This window comes from Cynocephalus volans, chromosome 8, assembly GCF_027409185.1.
Source record: "Cynocephalus volans isolate mCynVol1 chromosome 8, mCynVol1.pri, whole genome shotgun sequence".
NCBI classification, from domain to species: Eukaryota; Metazoa; Chordata; class Mammalia; order Dermoptera; family Cynocephalidae; genus Cynocephalus; species Cynocephalus volans.
Window position 1 is genome coordinate 119440845 of NC_084467.1, and position 16408 is coordinate 119457252.

Here is a 16408-nt window from a genome sequence, read left to right on the forward strand (position 1 = left end):
GGCTGGCTTCACTCTCGAGAGGTCTGCTACTGCCATAAGTAGTATTTTTACCATACCATATTCTGCAAACTGCATCAAGTACAACATTTTCTATTGTGAAACAGTTTGCCTGGTTCAAATCATAATCTTGCTCTTCCTGCCTTTTGCTGGTAAATCTGTTCTGTTTACCTCTTGGAAACCTCACCTAAGTTTTCAAGAAATATGGTTTGTTTTTGGCTCTGATCCTAATGGAAAGAATGACCATCGTCTCTCATTTCGGTGTAGAAATTCTCTATGCAGTTTCTTAATAAATGGCAATGTTGGAACTACAAAGTTGACTTCATAAGGGAGCATTCTTATCTTTCTCTAAAGGGCTATTGAATGTTGCCAGATGTCAAACTAAGGGCGTGAAAACAAGCAGTCTGTTTAAATCTGTGTTGCACTCACTACTTCTGCCTACCTATATCATAATCCCATAAAGTTCATGAAACATTACTGCCCTGGTTTTAAAGTTATGGAATTACATTGTTTTGGTTATTGGCATAAAAAAACAGGAAAAAAGTGGTGAAATTATATTTGCATCTTCCATAGTGGATCAAGGTGGAGCAAAGACTCATAATGGAAATTAGTAGGTGGGAAAAATGGAAAGAAAATGATCCAGAACTAGCATAGAACTAGAAATAACCTCAGGTAGGAGGTTGATTAATGAATACAGACTGTACTGCCAGGAAGTCCCAGGTCTTCCTGCCTTTAGCTCATTCACCCCACCAAACATGTTCTGAACCCTTCATCACTTGGCACACTTTTTCTCATCCTCTCGTTAGGGACCTTGATTCTCTCCATCCCCAAAGGACTTCTCTTTGGAAGTCCCTGCCATGGATCCTTAGAGCCATCATAAGAAGCTAGGTGCTGGGGGAAATCCCTTTTCACTAGCTTGCAGACGTGAGAAATGATGTGAAGGGGATTTCCCTGGCATACCAAATTGGAACTTTGTATTTCTTTTCTCCAGAAATGGTGTTATACAGTTAAGTTAGAGATGTCAGATATTGTTAAGTATTGTTAGTATGTGAATGATGTGATATGGGACCAGATGGATGCTCTGCACACAGTGTTCCTCTTCCGCAGTGGAGAAACATGAGCTTAGGGAATCTGTCACTTTTAAAGCAAGTGGAAAGCAAGCAGGAAGCAAGTCTCCTCATTGTCCAGAGGGAGACTTTACCTCATCCTTCAAGGTTGCTTGCTGGAAACTCAAGCCTGAGAAATGGCCCGAGTAGAGTGGTCAGGGCCTTGCATCTTTAGCATACCCAGCAAAATATGTAGGAGCAAAACTCACTAGAGACCCCTAGAGTATGTCTCTCAAGAAAAATATGAGTCTACAATAATCTACTTGCAATACAAAGCAACTCAGAAAAATGGAAGGTGCTTGTGTTCTATTTCAGAAAAAAAGGAAAACTTCTGTAGACACTTAAGCTGCTTGTTTAATCTGTAACACCCAAGAATAGATATTCTGTTAGGTCAAAATGTGAGCTGAATCTTCTTAAATTATGTGGCTAGCTTCGATCTAAGAAGATAAATAATGAATAGACACTTTTTAGTAACTAAATTCTTTAACAAGAAAGACATTGAGATCATGATATTTCTATAGGCTGCAAAGTAGAAGAATCCATCAGAACAAATTCATTGGAAAGATTTGGGGATCTGAAAAGCTATCCAGATTTTAGTAAAAAAATTACTTCTGTGTTGACTCCTTTTTGGCTTTGCTGCAACAAGGGACTTTTTGCAAATAAAAGAAAAACATGGTTTGTTAAAATATTTGCAGTTTTTCTTTTAAATGGAGGTTTGGGGCTTCTAAAAATTTATTTTGAATAAAGATTTTGGCAGTTAGATTTCATCGGTGGTTACAGTAGCTTTGGAAAAGGCAGTGAACAGTTTTTTTCCCTCCATCCTGATGTATTGCATTAAGATAGATTCACGTTATGGCAACTTAAGCATTCTTTATTTTGTATTTTTTGCTTTGGCATCTTGATAAACTTAATAAATAATTGTTTTTAAAGTATGCTGATTTGTCTTAATAAATAATTTAATACATCTCTTTCTTTTTTCTGATTTCCCTTCTTGTACCCTTTCTCTGGGTACTTATTCTAGGGAGACAGTCCTATCATGCCCCAGGTGCTTTCTAGCCAATTGGTTCCCCTGCCCAGAAGCAGTCACTCTTACTAGTTGTGTGGATCTTTTCTGGTTCTTTAATATATAAATACGTGTAGTTTTACCTATTGACTTATTTTACAGAAATGGTAGCATACTATGCATGCTGTCCTGAAACTTGCTTTTCTCACTTAATACATCTTAGAGATCTTTCCATATCAGTGCATCAAAAGTTTTCTTGTTCTTTTTTTTTTTTTATTGGCAGCTGGCTGGTATGGGAAACTAAACCCTTGATCTTGGTGTTACAAGGCTGTGCTCTATCCAGCCGAGCTAACTGGCCAGCCTCTTACTCTTCTAATAACTCCATTTTAGTCTGTTTTATAGGAGTGCCATAATTATTTAAAATTTTTGCAATATTTTTCTTGATAAACATTCCTCTGTTGAAAAATGGGTACTTATTTCATTTTGTTTATGTACAATATCTGTAGGTGAAATTCTTAGAATTGGAATTGTAGAGTCAGAAGACAGGTACTTTTTCAATTTTGACAGGTTTTGCCAAATGGCCCTACGTCGGGCTAGTTCTTATTTATTCTTCTACTCTCACTGTGTGAGAGTGCCAGTCACAGGACTTTTTAGTGAAGTCTGTGGATAGGTTTTAGTGCTTCCATAGACAATCTTCTTTTCCTCACCTCACCGCTTGCCTCATGTAATTGTGACACTTTGTATGCATGTGCACTTGTCTGGGGAGAGAGTCCATAGCTTCCTAGGTTGTCTTTTTTTTTTTTGCAGCTTCTTTGAGATAAAATTCACATACTGTAAGGTTCATTCTTTTGAAGTGTACAGTTTAGTGGTTTTTAGTATATTCACAGAGTTGTGTAACCATCACTGCTGTCTAATTCCAGAATATTTTCATCACCCTAAAAAGAAACCTCATACCCATTAGTAGTCATTCCTCATTCCTTTATGGGCCCTGGCAACCAGTAATCTACTTTCTGTTTGTATAGAATTGTCTCTTCTGGATATTTTATATTGAGGAATCATACACTATGTGACCTTTTGTGTATGGCTTCTTTCATTTATCATAATGTTTTTCAAGGTTCAACCATGTTGAAGAATGTATCATTACTTGTTCCTTTTTATTGTTGAATAATATGACATTGTATGGATATACCACATTTTGGATAACCCATTCTTCAGTTAGTGGGCATTTAGGTTGTTTCCACTTTTAGGCTATTATGGATAATGCTGCTTTGAACATTCATGTACAAGTTTTCATAGTTTTAAAAAATATATATATAAAGAGTATTTATAAATCGGTGAGAAAAATGCAAGTTATAATATCTAAAAATCAATGGAAAAAATATACAAATAATTCATGAAGGAGAATGGTAGATTTTTTTAAATGAAAGTATCAATGGCTATATGTTCTTGAAGGGGTGTGCCCTCCAGAAGATTACTGTTTTACAACTATGTGAAAGAATATTGTTAACAGAAGAGAACTTGTGACTGGTAACAAGTGATTAAGGAATGATATTCAAAGATTAAAAGTGTTATGGTTAGAATTTTCTGTGGCTCTTACCTCCCTTGATTATGAGTTCTAAAGGAAAGTATCTTATGTCCTTCTTATAAGTGTGTGCGCTGCAGCTGTGTGTGTGTGTGCATTCAATTTTGTATTTGCTTATAATTTTAAAGTTTTAAAAAGTTGCAAAAACAAAAATAGTACCGAGAACACCTGTGTACTCTTTAGCCAGATTCACTTGTTAACATTTTACCCCATTTTTTTGTTTCCTTTCTATCCATCCATTCATCCACATACAAATACACACATATACATAACACACAATTTTTTTCCTAAACTATGCCTTCTGGTCCTTTTATCTTAAATATTTCAGTGTGTATTTCCTAAGAATAGGGATATTCTCTTATATAATCACAGTACAGTTATCAGCTTCATCAATCTACACTGATAAAATACTTCAGTCAACTGTCAGTGTTACAATTTTGTCAGCTGATATAATATTTTTTATTGGATTTTTTCCCTCTGAAATACAGGATCCAATGTGAGGTCAGATAGTACATTTAGTTGTAATATTTCTTTAGCCTCCTTAATTTGAAACATTTTCACTGCCTTTGTCTTTTTGACATTGACTCTTTTGAAGAATTCAGCTCTTTTCTAATGTAGTTTTGATATGTTCTTCATATTTGTTTTTGTATTGTTTTGTTTTCTTGGCAGCTGGCCAAAAGGGGATCCAAACCCTTGACCATGGTGTTATCAGTACATGTTCTAACCAAGTGAGTTAACAGGCCAGCCTCCAGTACTTCACATTTGTTTTGGACTATAAATCATTTATTTTTACATAGTCTTATTTTATTCCCACAAAATCCTTGTAAAGTGAACATTATTTATTATCATTTTACCACTGAAGGGATCAGTTGGTTCAGCCAAGGCCATATTGCTAAAATGGCTAATGTGCCAGGTACTTTCCTAAGTACATAACTTGCAAATACTCACTTTAAACCTCTTAACACCCTTCGAGGGGAATCAGGACCCTAATACAGAGTAAGGATCAAACTGAGGGATCTTAGAGGAGTGTGTATTAGATCTTTATTCTTAGGCCCTGTTTTCCTGCTTCTGCAGTGACTAAAGATTTCATGGTTTTGTCGGGGTTATTTATTTTTTTTGTATTTTTTTTTTAATTTGAAATCTGAAAACAGGAGCTGGAATGGGGGCAGATATTTTTGATATTGCTTTAGTTGCAGTTTTATCAGAGCAGGTATGAGATTCCTTGTTGATGGAATTGAGAATTTTTACCTCCTCACTCTGTTCATTGCTGCAGGATATATATATATATATGTATATACATATACATATATATATATATTTTTTTTTTTTAACTGAAACTTATATTTGTATGGTACCTTATAGCTTACAAAGAACCTTCATGTCTATTATGCATTTGCTCCTCACCTCGATCATTTGACCTGTTACACTTGAGTTAGGATTTAAGCCTAGGTCTTCTCTCAGTCCAGTTCTGTTGTTATTACTCTGTGCTCCATTAATGGGGCTTTACTTTTGAGGCAGCCCTGATGCAGTGCAAACTTAAAATTACCTAAGTCTTGAAACTTCCTGCTCCCTTTTTTCTCCCTTTACAAATGTATTCTCTTAATTAAAAAAATTAAGGTAGTTTAAGACTTAATTTTTAAAAATTAAGGTAGCAGGTAATTTTAAGTCATGAGGGACAAAGTTTTATGAAGACTGACTTTTATTTGAGTGATTTGGTGGTATCAGATAAAACTTAATAAAGAGTTAATCTGATCCATATTTTATGATACAGTATTATTGTGCTACATGATAATTAAGTATATATGTTTAGCATCAGCCCTAGAACCATTTTGTTTTTGGATTTGATGAGACCTTTAGAGGACTAATGGAGTGGCTTTAAACTTTCTTGTCCACAGTCCACAGTAAGAAATGTATTTTACATGTCTCTCTCATTTACAGTCTCATGAAGCAATAAACTCTTACTATATATAAAGCACCCTATTTTTTTTAATTCTATCCTGTGCTTTTATGTCAATTTTTTTTTTAAGGCAGTAGTGATCCACTAATTGATCATACAACCTGACATCGAGTTATAATTGTTTCAAAAACACTGTTCTGATGCAACTTCCTCTTTTTGCTAATGTATAAATGGACTCCAAGAGGAGAAGTAATTTTTCTAAGATCTTCCAATTACATAATTCATTGCAGTGCTGGGTCAAGAATTAAGGACACCTGACTTCTAGTGTAGAATTGTCATTTAATGACTTAAATTACTATTACTTTTATATAGCTACACCAAGTATTTCTAGGGAGACAGGAAGCAGAGAAGTCATTAACTGAAGGTACAGGAAACTGCCCTGAGGATCCTTTGAAGATCCTTCTGTACAGGACTCAGGTCATTCCATTCTTCAAGAGGCTGTGCCCATATTGTAGCTTTCCTAAGAGCATCTGGTGCATATTCCCGCCTTTACCTCTCTATTGGTTGTTCTTTTCCTTCATTCAGAAGATGAGATTGGATGGGGCAGCCTGGACCTACAATCTAGCAGGGACTTTGTCTACTACCTTTTCTCATTCTGGAAATTATACCATATATCAGAAGGCATTCTTTATTTAAAAAAAAAAAGGAAAGGATTTGCAGGGTAAAGATTACTTCCTTGACTCTGCCAAGTAAATGGTTCAGGTTGCCTGTCATGAGCCTTCTTTAATTTTTAGTGAATGGGAACTAGTTATATGCTACACAAAAAAAAAACTTAATAGAAAGAGTGAAACAAAATTTCGGCTATCATGAAATTGAGAAGAGTAGAGACAGTATAAGTCTAAATTTTTCCTTTTTCTGCTTTAAACAATTTTATGAGAAAAAAAGAGTATACTTAAGATTCTTAAGGGCCGGCCTGTGGCTCACTCGGGAGAGTGTGGTGCTGATAACACCAAGTCAAGAGTTAAGATCCCCTTACCGGTCATCTTTTAGGGGGAAAAAAAAAAGATTCTTAAGAGAAATCAAATTAGAATATTTAATTTATTTGAATATTTAAAATATTATTGCCACAAATTAAATTTGCCAAAGATTTTAGCTATACATGCCTTTTAGAATGTATCTATAAATGTTTTTACTATGATATGTAATAATATATGTATTTAATTTAGAAGAAATATACAAGAAATTTACTTCTTCTTTGGCTTTTAAATCAATTTCCGATAGACAAAGTTTATTTGAACGTTTTTGTCTGACATGATGAAGACGATTAAGAGATTAATTAAATATATTATGAACCATCAAGATAATTGAAATACTATGCTGCCATTCTCATTGCATGTCAAAGATGATTATGCTACATTATATGTGCAAAAAAAAATTGTTTTACAAGACAGAGTTACAATGTAATCCCTTTTTTCGTATAAAGGAACTTCCTCCCCCCTGCCAAAAAAAACACCAAACACCACACAGTGTGTGTGTGTGTGTGTGTGTGTGTGTGTGTGTGTGTGTGTTTAGTTTAAAAATCATGCGTATATTTTTTGCCTAGGAAGTACAGAATAATTTAAATATTATATATTCAGGCAGCTGAAGACAGCTTGCTGAGATAAAAAGTTGGAGTCCTGTGTTTGGTGATTCCTGTGGGCTTCATTTATTTTTACTGTCTTTACCCTGTATTTATTGTAGTACTGAATATTTATTTTCAGAACTACTATAATCTATCATTTTCTATGGAAAGAAATGAATATTTGACCACAGGTGGTTTTCATTTTTTAGTATGAGGCACGAGGATTGGCAGTCTTTGAAACTTTAATGGTGTATAAAGTTGATGCTGTATAATGCTGTATGCAGGTGATTTTATTGTTTATAGAAATGCCTAATCTTTGTTTGAAACTTATTAAATGGTATGCCTTCTGTATGTCTCTCCAAATTCCATAGATTAATTAGCCTTTAAAGTAAGGTCATTGGGCTGGCCAGTTAGCTTAGCTGGTTATACTGTGGCCTTGTAACACCAAGGTCAAGGGTTTAGATCCCCATACTGGCCAGCCACCAAAAACTAAATAAATAAATAAGTAAAAGTAAGGTTGCTTTTTAACTAACTTTTAGTATAAACTCTTCCATCTGGGAAACTTTTATGTGCTTGCTTGGTGTTCTGTATACTTCAGCACTCTAGTATTAAATATTAACTATGGATACTGGCATTCTCAATAACAATGAAGATCATTAAAAATAACAGTGGACTGAACAAAGTGTCATTGTCCTGAGAATAGTTTGAAATTGATGAATAATCAGTCCATCATGGCTTTGTGCTGTGAGTGTGTGTGCGTTGTGTGCACACATGTGTGTTTAAGCATTACTAAAGAGTGGGAAAGTTGTTCTGTAGGGAAGTTTTATAGATGATGGTTATATAAGGCCAGCATTCTTTTAAGTTTCAATTAAAAAAGAAAAAAAATCCTTTTTTGACATCTCATATAATGTTTCTTTTCCTTGTGGTTTCTGATTGAAAGGTTGTTGACAGTATTTGGTTCTGGAAGATCCCTTGGTTAAATTTGGCATAACCTGTTTCTAGGAAATGTAGTATCAGGGTGGGAATGGCGTTCTTATTTTAAAAGAAATCTATACTAAATTATTTAATTTTATTTACTGGTCTCAGTAAGAGTTATTTAACACTCCACAGTAGAATGTTTATTTTTTAAAGTTCATTACAGAAAATATAGAAGTCAGTAATTCATCCATCTGTGTACTTACACTAATCAGTTAAATATTGTTATTCGTGCTTTTTATGGGCTTAATTTTGCTACCTCTCCCTCTCTCCCAACGAAATTAAACTAATGCTGTAACAATGGGCTCATAACTTAATTTAGAAAACATAAAAATAATTTTGCTCAGTAAGTTTTGATTATGGTAGATATTGTGGGTATTAAACAAAAAAGTAGCAGACATGGTTTTGGTTTCTAAGGTATAAAATTTAGACGGAAAAAGAGAGGTAACACTCTTGGAACAGTTGTGACCATTAGAGTGTTCTGGTGTATTGTCTAAATTAGAAGGGCATAAGTTGTTCAGAAAAAAAATCAGTGAGGTAGAATAATTGGAGTTTGGAAGGACTTTAGAATTAGGTTAGTGGAGGAAATGGTATTCCAAATGGGAGTACACAGTATGAATAAAGAAATGAGTTAGACATGTGTGGAGATTATGCAGTAGCCTTAAATGATAAGATTGGAGGATATGACTTGAATAGTTGTAGAGTTAGGGCAGAAGATATGGTCAGGTAGGGGGTAGTCACATTATGGAAGGCCTTGAAAGAAAAGGTGGGTAGCTAGGATGCGTGGCTAGCTTGTTTTTGCAATGGAGTAGTAAGATAAACATTTTTGGGGGGAGGGGGTGGCAATTTATCTTAGAAATGGTAGACAGGATGAGATGGAAAACAGTTTAAATAGTTAGGAGTCTATTGCAAAAGTCTAGGGACTAGGGATGCGTTAATGAGTGACTATTAGGAGAGTGGCAATGTGAATAGAGATAAAGGATTAACTGAGACACATTTTCACTAGAAGAAACTTGGTCATTGGCATATACTCAATATGCGTTTAGTGAGTGAATGAGTGAGTGAGAGAGGGAGTGAATATAGAGAATAAAAGAAAAATAATAGTTAATGAACACTTCTTCTTTTATATCCTGAGGGATACTTAATATTAATAGAAGATGGGTAGATTTTTTAAAAACCTAAGTGGAGGGAGATAATGAATTCAGTTTGCACATACTGAATTTGTAGCAGTAATGACTCTACAAGTAGAAAAGTGGCTCTGGAGCACAGTCAATTAATCCAGGGCCAGAAATCTAGATTAAAGGTATATGTGTATGTACATATGTACTTAAAGACACTTTCTGAGGGAGTTTCTAAAGGGAAAATTGGAAGGTCAATAAATTAGCTTTAGAAAACACCACAAGAAATTATTTAACATTGAAGTTTTAGAAAACCTTATTTATTTAATTTTAATTTACTTAGTTTGAGCAGTATTTTTAAAAACCTGTTTTAAAACAGCCAGTAACCTATGTTTTGAACAATAGTTGTTTAAAATAATTGTAAAAAATCAGTATGTTCTGATCTATTTTGATCTGATTCTAAAATGAGAATATTCTGATTCATTGTAACTTTTCCTAGATTGCTGTGCTAAGGAGACAGCAACGTATGATAAAAAATCGAGAGTCTGCTTGTCAGTCCCGCAAGAAGAAGAAAGAGTATATGTTAGGGTTAGAGGCAAGGTTAAAGGCCGCCCTTTCAGAGAACGAGCAACTGAAGAGAGAGAATGGGACACTGAAGAGGCAGCTGGATGAAGTTGTATCAGAGGTGAGTGCTAGTGATAGAGCCAGATGAGATGAATTAAAGTATTTTTTTTTCTGACAAATAAATTGAGAAACTTTGACTTCTTAAACTAAATTATGTAAAGCAATAGTATGAGGAAAAGGAGGGTACAATAAGTTGTAAAACATTTGCAAAGGACCTTTTGAATTGTATTTCCCATAAAGCATTTGAAAGAGGACCTTTTGAATTGTATCTCCCAATCTACATACAAAAGTTGTCTCCTTGTCTTGGGTTTCCCCTCGCCCACTACCTTAGCTCCCTCTTTTCTGACTAAATGAATTACATTGAGACTCCTGAATAGTCCTTCCAGGTCTTCCCTTTTTAAAAAGGAAACAATACAAAAAAAAATATGTTTTTATCTTTTCTCTGTCTACCTGTCCACTATTATATTTTTTGCATTCTGTTGCCATGCTGGTCCTAAGAAGGTTAATTTTCTCAGTTCTGTTTGGGATATCTGCTGCTTTCAAGATTTCTCATTGTAATGCTGTTCTGAACCAAATAGATGCCTACTGAGTGAGGCTTCTTATAGTGTTCTTTGTATCTTGACCTTAAACACATGGCAATACTCCAGTGTGTGACTGAAAACAATAATTTAAAAGACAGAGAAACTACAGAAGTATCTCAAAATTCTTTGGGCATTCATAAAAATATGAAATTGTTGAATTCTTTCCTTTTGGGTGAAGAGGCAACTGCAACAGAATGATTACTATGTTTTTTCTCTTTTGCTTCTCTCCTTTTCTCTCTGCTAGAAAAGGAAACTTGGAAGGCTTTTTTCTAGTCTTTTGAACAATTTTCTGACCTTTGAGGTTTTTTTTTTTTAAAATAAGAAAAGTATTCATATAACTGGTAAAGAGGAGAAATCTTAGGTGTTGCTTTTTGTGAGATTGATGTATAGTTTAACTATATTTAATGTGGTCATTTCCTTTAGAACCAGAGGCTTAAAGTCCCTAATCCAAAGCGAAGAGCTGTCTGTGTGATGATAGTATTGGCATTTATAATACTAAACTATGGACCCATGAGGTAAGTACATACTAGTACTAAAAATTTAAATTTTCATTATTTGTTATTCTTTATCTCTAGTCAGAAGCTAGAGAAAACCTGGTTTATTTTTTTACAAAATCAGCATCCTAGATGTGTAAAGAGTAATTAATTAATTAGACAGGAACCATGCCTTGAAAGATCTCATGATACACCTGGGAGGAGAGACAGGTGAAAGGATGACTATAGTAAAATGTGGTGAGTGTAATAATAGCAGTATGAACAAAGTACTACAAGAACATATATGAGAGTATGAGTTCCTTGAGGTAAAGGTTCATATTGGATTGATAGCTGCTCTGTACTTTTTTTGCTGAATGACTGAGTGATTAGGAAATGTGATACCAGTTTGCCTTATGGAAAGTATGAGAAAGACATGCCAAACAGAGGGTACAATTATGAAATGACATGATATTTTCAGAAAAAAGTGAAAAGTTCAGTGTATCTTGTACATATGGGGTGCGTGCATGAGGCTAGATATATGGCTAGAAGTATAGGTGGGGCCATATTATGATGGGCGTAGGATACTACTGAATACAAGGAGGCATCCCTAGGTTTTTCAGCAGAGGGCAGCATACTCAGCTTTGCATATTAGGAAGATAACTCTGAGGGCTGTATTGAGAATGGACTGAACTGAGGGGAGTCTATTGGCAGAGACAGCATCAAGAGACTTGATGTATTTCAGGTAATAGATGAGAGTCTGGACCATGGAAAGGAGGGGCTTTCTCAAGGTACATCTCTGATACAGACTCTGTGGGATTTGATAACTAGTACAATGTTGGGACATGAGGAAGAAGAGAGGGAGTTAAAGGTAATTCCAAAATTTCTATCTTGAGGGACTAAATGGTGGTGCCGTTATCTGAGGTAGCAAACATAGAAAGATGGATAGTTTTATGATGGAAGACACTGGTTTTTATTTTTAGTATGGAAAGTTTGTGACACTGACTAGATATTGAGAATTACCATTATGGGTAGGTAGGTAGATAGATAGACAGACAAACAGGCATAGGTAGGTGGAGTGGATGAGATTATCCAACAAGGACAAGTAAAGGAAGGAGAGTAATAAGAATCCGGGGAACACCAGCATGAACAGCAAATAGACTCAGGAAAAGAAACTCAGAGCAAATAGAGTTCGGGACAGAACTGGAAGAGTGTGGTTTTCTGAAGCCAAAGTAAAAAGAGTTTCAAGAGAGTCTTGGGCACTGGTATTTATGCTGCTGAGATCTTGGGAGAGGCAGATAGCTAAATGTGGCAATTAGCAGGTCAATGGTAATCTTGGAAAGCAGATTTAGTAAGGGTAGGAGTGAAGTTTATATTAAAGCTGGTTGGGAACTGAAAGGAGTTATAAGTTGAATAATCCTTTTTATTAATAAAACTTTTTGTTATGAAGATTTTCAAACATTTAGAAAATTAAAGAAAAAGGTATAGTGAACCCCTTTATACCCATCACCCAACCTCTGTAGTTATCAACACTTTGCTAGTTTTGCTGAAAAGAATTTAGGAAGTAGAGAGAGTGAGTATGGATTATCCTTTTAAGAACTTTGCAGGGAATGGGCAGGAAGAAAATGGGAGGATTAAGTAGATTCTTTTTAGGATGCAGGAAACTTTAGCAGATGGTCATTTAGCTTTTGGTTAAATTTTCAGTGAAATGTACTTCTGACAATTCTTTATGTGCTTGAACATAATTATGTTATCTTTATTTTTCTGTCTTTTTTTTTTTCTGGCCCTATGCCCAGGCTTAACATCCTACTTTCTTCATTATTTGTCATGTGATTTACTTTTCAAATCCTTTCACTGCCCTAGTTCCCCTCTTCTGAACACTCATTCATTCACTTCAAACTGAATTGCTTCAGTGTTCCAGGCTTTGTGCTTGTCATTCTTTATCCCTGTACATGTTGGAATGTGACATCCAGATCTGAATACATTTCCTCACATATATTCTGCCCTATGTAGAATGTAGTGAAACTCTTATTTCCTAAGAGCTCTTTTTTTTCATACAGCCTAAGATTGTATTAGCTCTTTTTAAGAGCTGTATAATTAATATCCCCATATCTTTTTCACATGTTTGATGGCTGAGCTAGGTCACTCCAATTTTATCTCTGCATAGTTGGTTTCCAAAAAATAAATGTGGAATCTTGTATTCAACTTTTGTTATCATTTGGTATTCGCACAACTCTCCAGAGCATTTGATATTCCATCATAGAATCCCAGAGATCCATCTATTTTAAATTAGTATACTAAGACATTTCAGTACAAAGAAGTCATAATTTTGAGTTGGCCTATTTCTGTAAGTTCAAATTATATTGGCCATGTTACATAGAATATGCAGAAGAGATACCTGAAACAAGCATTTGAATTATTAATTTTTTTTTACTACTTTCTTCGTTACATACTGTGGACATTTTGCCCATATTATTAATATTAAAATTGTATTGACGTGTTAATTTTTGTGTTTGAGGAATGGGACTTCTATTATTCATGAAGGGCTATCTCTTAATTAATAAAGAAGAAAAGAAACATTCTAATCTAAACTTTGTCCTCCAGACTGAGAAACTTGAAAATAATAAAATTCCATAAATCAGTTGAATTAGAACTATAAAGTGAATACAAAGTCACCAGCAACATTCAAAATTCAATAATGGGATCCTCTAGTACCAGAGAAGGCTGCATGGCTGTAGGTCATTTGGCAGAACTTCTCCAGCTACATTCATTTGTCCACACTCTCTTTGAATAATGATTTTTCCACTGACTTCTCTCCCATGACTTTCTTCCACATCCATTCATGGAAACAGAGCTATAGGTTTTAATTTTCTTATATTTAAATGTCAGCTTTTTAAGGTGACCCTATGTAGCTCTACCATGAAGAGTCTAACTTTTATCTTCACAGAAGCTGCTCCTTCTCTTCCTTTTCTTTTTTAATGTATCTTTACCTCTTTGTTTATTTTTTATTTTATTTTTTTGAAATAATTTTTTAAAACTTTTATTTTAGAATAATTTAAGATTTGCAGAACAGTTGTCAAAATAATTCTTTATTTATTTTTAATTTCCAGAGTAATAGATGAATGAATATATGTTCTTTGTAAAAATTTTAGTAAGTATAGAACTATGTAGAGTAAAAAGTGAAAGGATTCTAGCTCACTTCTTTCTAGCTTCTTCACTTTCTCCAATTCTTTATAAACAATTTTTTCCAGGTTTCCAAACCTGGAACCATATATTACTTTATAATTCAGTCAGAATATATTTATTGAATATTTACTGAGTGTTAGATATAATACAAGACTAAGAATGTAAGGGTGAGCAAAACTAACTTGGTTCTGGCCCTCATGGATTTATAATCTAAGATAGGTGACATATATTAATCAAAATGAGTACACAAATAAATGCAAAATTATAGCAATGTCAGGTGCCATGAAGGAAAGGTACATGATATCATGGAACCATGTAATGGGTTCACTTGACTTAGTGAAATAAGGCAAGGTTTTTCTGAGAAAGGGGTGATTGTGTTAAAGATCTAAAAGAAGATTACGAGTTATTTAGGTAAATATAGGAAGAACATTTCATATGGAGTAAACGCCATGTACAAATGTGTGTATATACACATTTGTGTTTGTGTCTGTGTTCATATGTATATAGTTTTTAAAATTTGGTTTTACGTAAAAGGGATTATATGCATATTATTTGTTTTCTCACTTTAAAATATATCAGTACGTTATTCTCTTTTAATAGCTGCATAGTTTTCTATAGTATGGATATACCATAATTTAAACTTCTAAAACTTTAGGTCTTGGGAACTCCTTTATACCCTTAAAAATTACTGAGAGTCCCAAATAAGTTTTGATTATGTGGCTTATATATACTGATATTTATTATATTAGAAATTAAAATAGATTTTAATTTGTTACTTATTAATGAACTTATTAATGTTAACTTATAATGAACTTATTAATTCATTTAAATAATAATCAGCCATTGCAAATTAACATAAACACCATTTTTATGAAAAACGACTATATTTTCCAAACCTCCAAAAATTTAGTGGCATTATTCTATATTTTTGCATAAAGCTTTGATGTCTGACTTAATAGAGGCTAGCAGGATTCTCATGTTTCTTCACACAGTCTGTTGTGATATTTGGGTTGAAATGAATGAAGAAAATTCAGACTCATATAGGTATATAGTAGGAAAAACGAGATCCTTGCTGACCCTATGAAGGAATTTTGGGATCCCTGGGGCTCCTTGGACTGCTTAGAACCCCAAGGCAAAGTTCTAGAGTTGCTGCTATAATCTTTTTTTTTTTTTTTTTTTGTTTGTTTTTGTTTTTTTTTTTTGAGGCTGCTATAATCTTTTTAACTATTCCCCTGTTGATGTGCAAATCTAGACTGGAGTTAGAGGGTATGAATATTGTGGTAGATTCTGCCAAATTGCCTTCCAAAAAGACTGTACCAGTTTATATTCCCACCAGCAAGTGAAAGGAGTGTCATTCTCCTCACATTTCCTAACACTTGATATTGTGAGTTTTGGGTTTTTTGTTTTTCTTTTTTATATTTGCCTAGCTTTTGGATCAAAAATGTTATCTTTCCTTCTGCCGCACTGGCCTCCTTGCTCTTCCTCAGACACATGAAGCATGCTCCCACATCAGGCTCTTCACATTTGTTATTCTCACTGCCTGCAATGCTCCTCCCCCAGAAATTCTTCTATCAGGTTTTAGCTCAGATGCCACCTCATTGAGGCTTTTCTGGACTACCTTCTCTAAGTGGCCACCCCTGATTCTACCACCACACTCTCTCCTCTCTCTTCCTTCACTTTTCTACATAGCACCTCCCACCTTCTAGTACACTATGTGATTTACTCATTTATTTTATTTCCTTTCTTTCCCTTCAGGGATTTTTATCTCTTTTGTTTTTCAGTGCTTAGAACCGTGCCTGGCATATAGTAGTCACTCAATAAATATTTGTGGTATGAGTGAATGAGTGTCTCCCCCCACCCAGTTAATAGTAAGTTATTTTTTCATGTCTTTAGCCAGTTGTATTTCCCTTTTAAAAAATTACTTGTAGTCTGGATAAAAAAATCCTTTCTTTTTATATAAGTTGCTATAAAACCACGTATTTGCATTAAATGTGTCTCTAGTATTTATTGACAACTAACCTGCCATACTCTGCATATGTTTACTAATTCCTACTTTTGTACCTTTATGTACACCATTCTTGAACTGAAAGAACTTCCTTCTCTCTTTCAATTATGTTTTAAATTTTATGTATGATTTCAAGAAGTTTCCCCACTGACATTCTTGGTATTGCTTTATTCAACCACTTTTCATCAGTTATGCAACTTGTCACAGACATTTTCTTCCACTTGTTGAAGTCTTGCTCTATAT

General features: G+C 34.3%; 1 protein-coding gene across 2 annotated transcripts in view; it reads left to right on the forward strand.

Moving 5' to 3' along the window:
• ATF6 (activating transcription factor 6) overlaps window positions 1-16408 on the forward strand; it is a 192650-nt gene that overhangs the window by 38132 nt on the left and 138110 nt on the right. For both annotated transcript variants that reach the window (XM_063104250.1, XM_063104252.1), the window contains exons 8-9: window positions 9799-9984; window positions 10928-11019. In XM_063104250.1, coding sequence (XP_062960320.1) covers window positions 9799-9984; window positions 10928-11019 — 278 coding nt within the window. The remainder of the gene's footprint in view (window positions 1-9798; window positions 9985-10927; window positions 11020-16408) is intronic.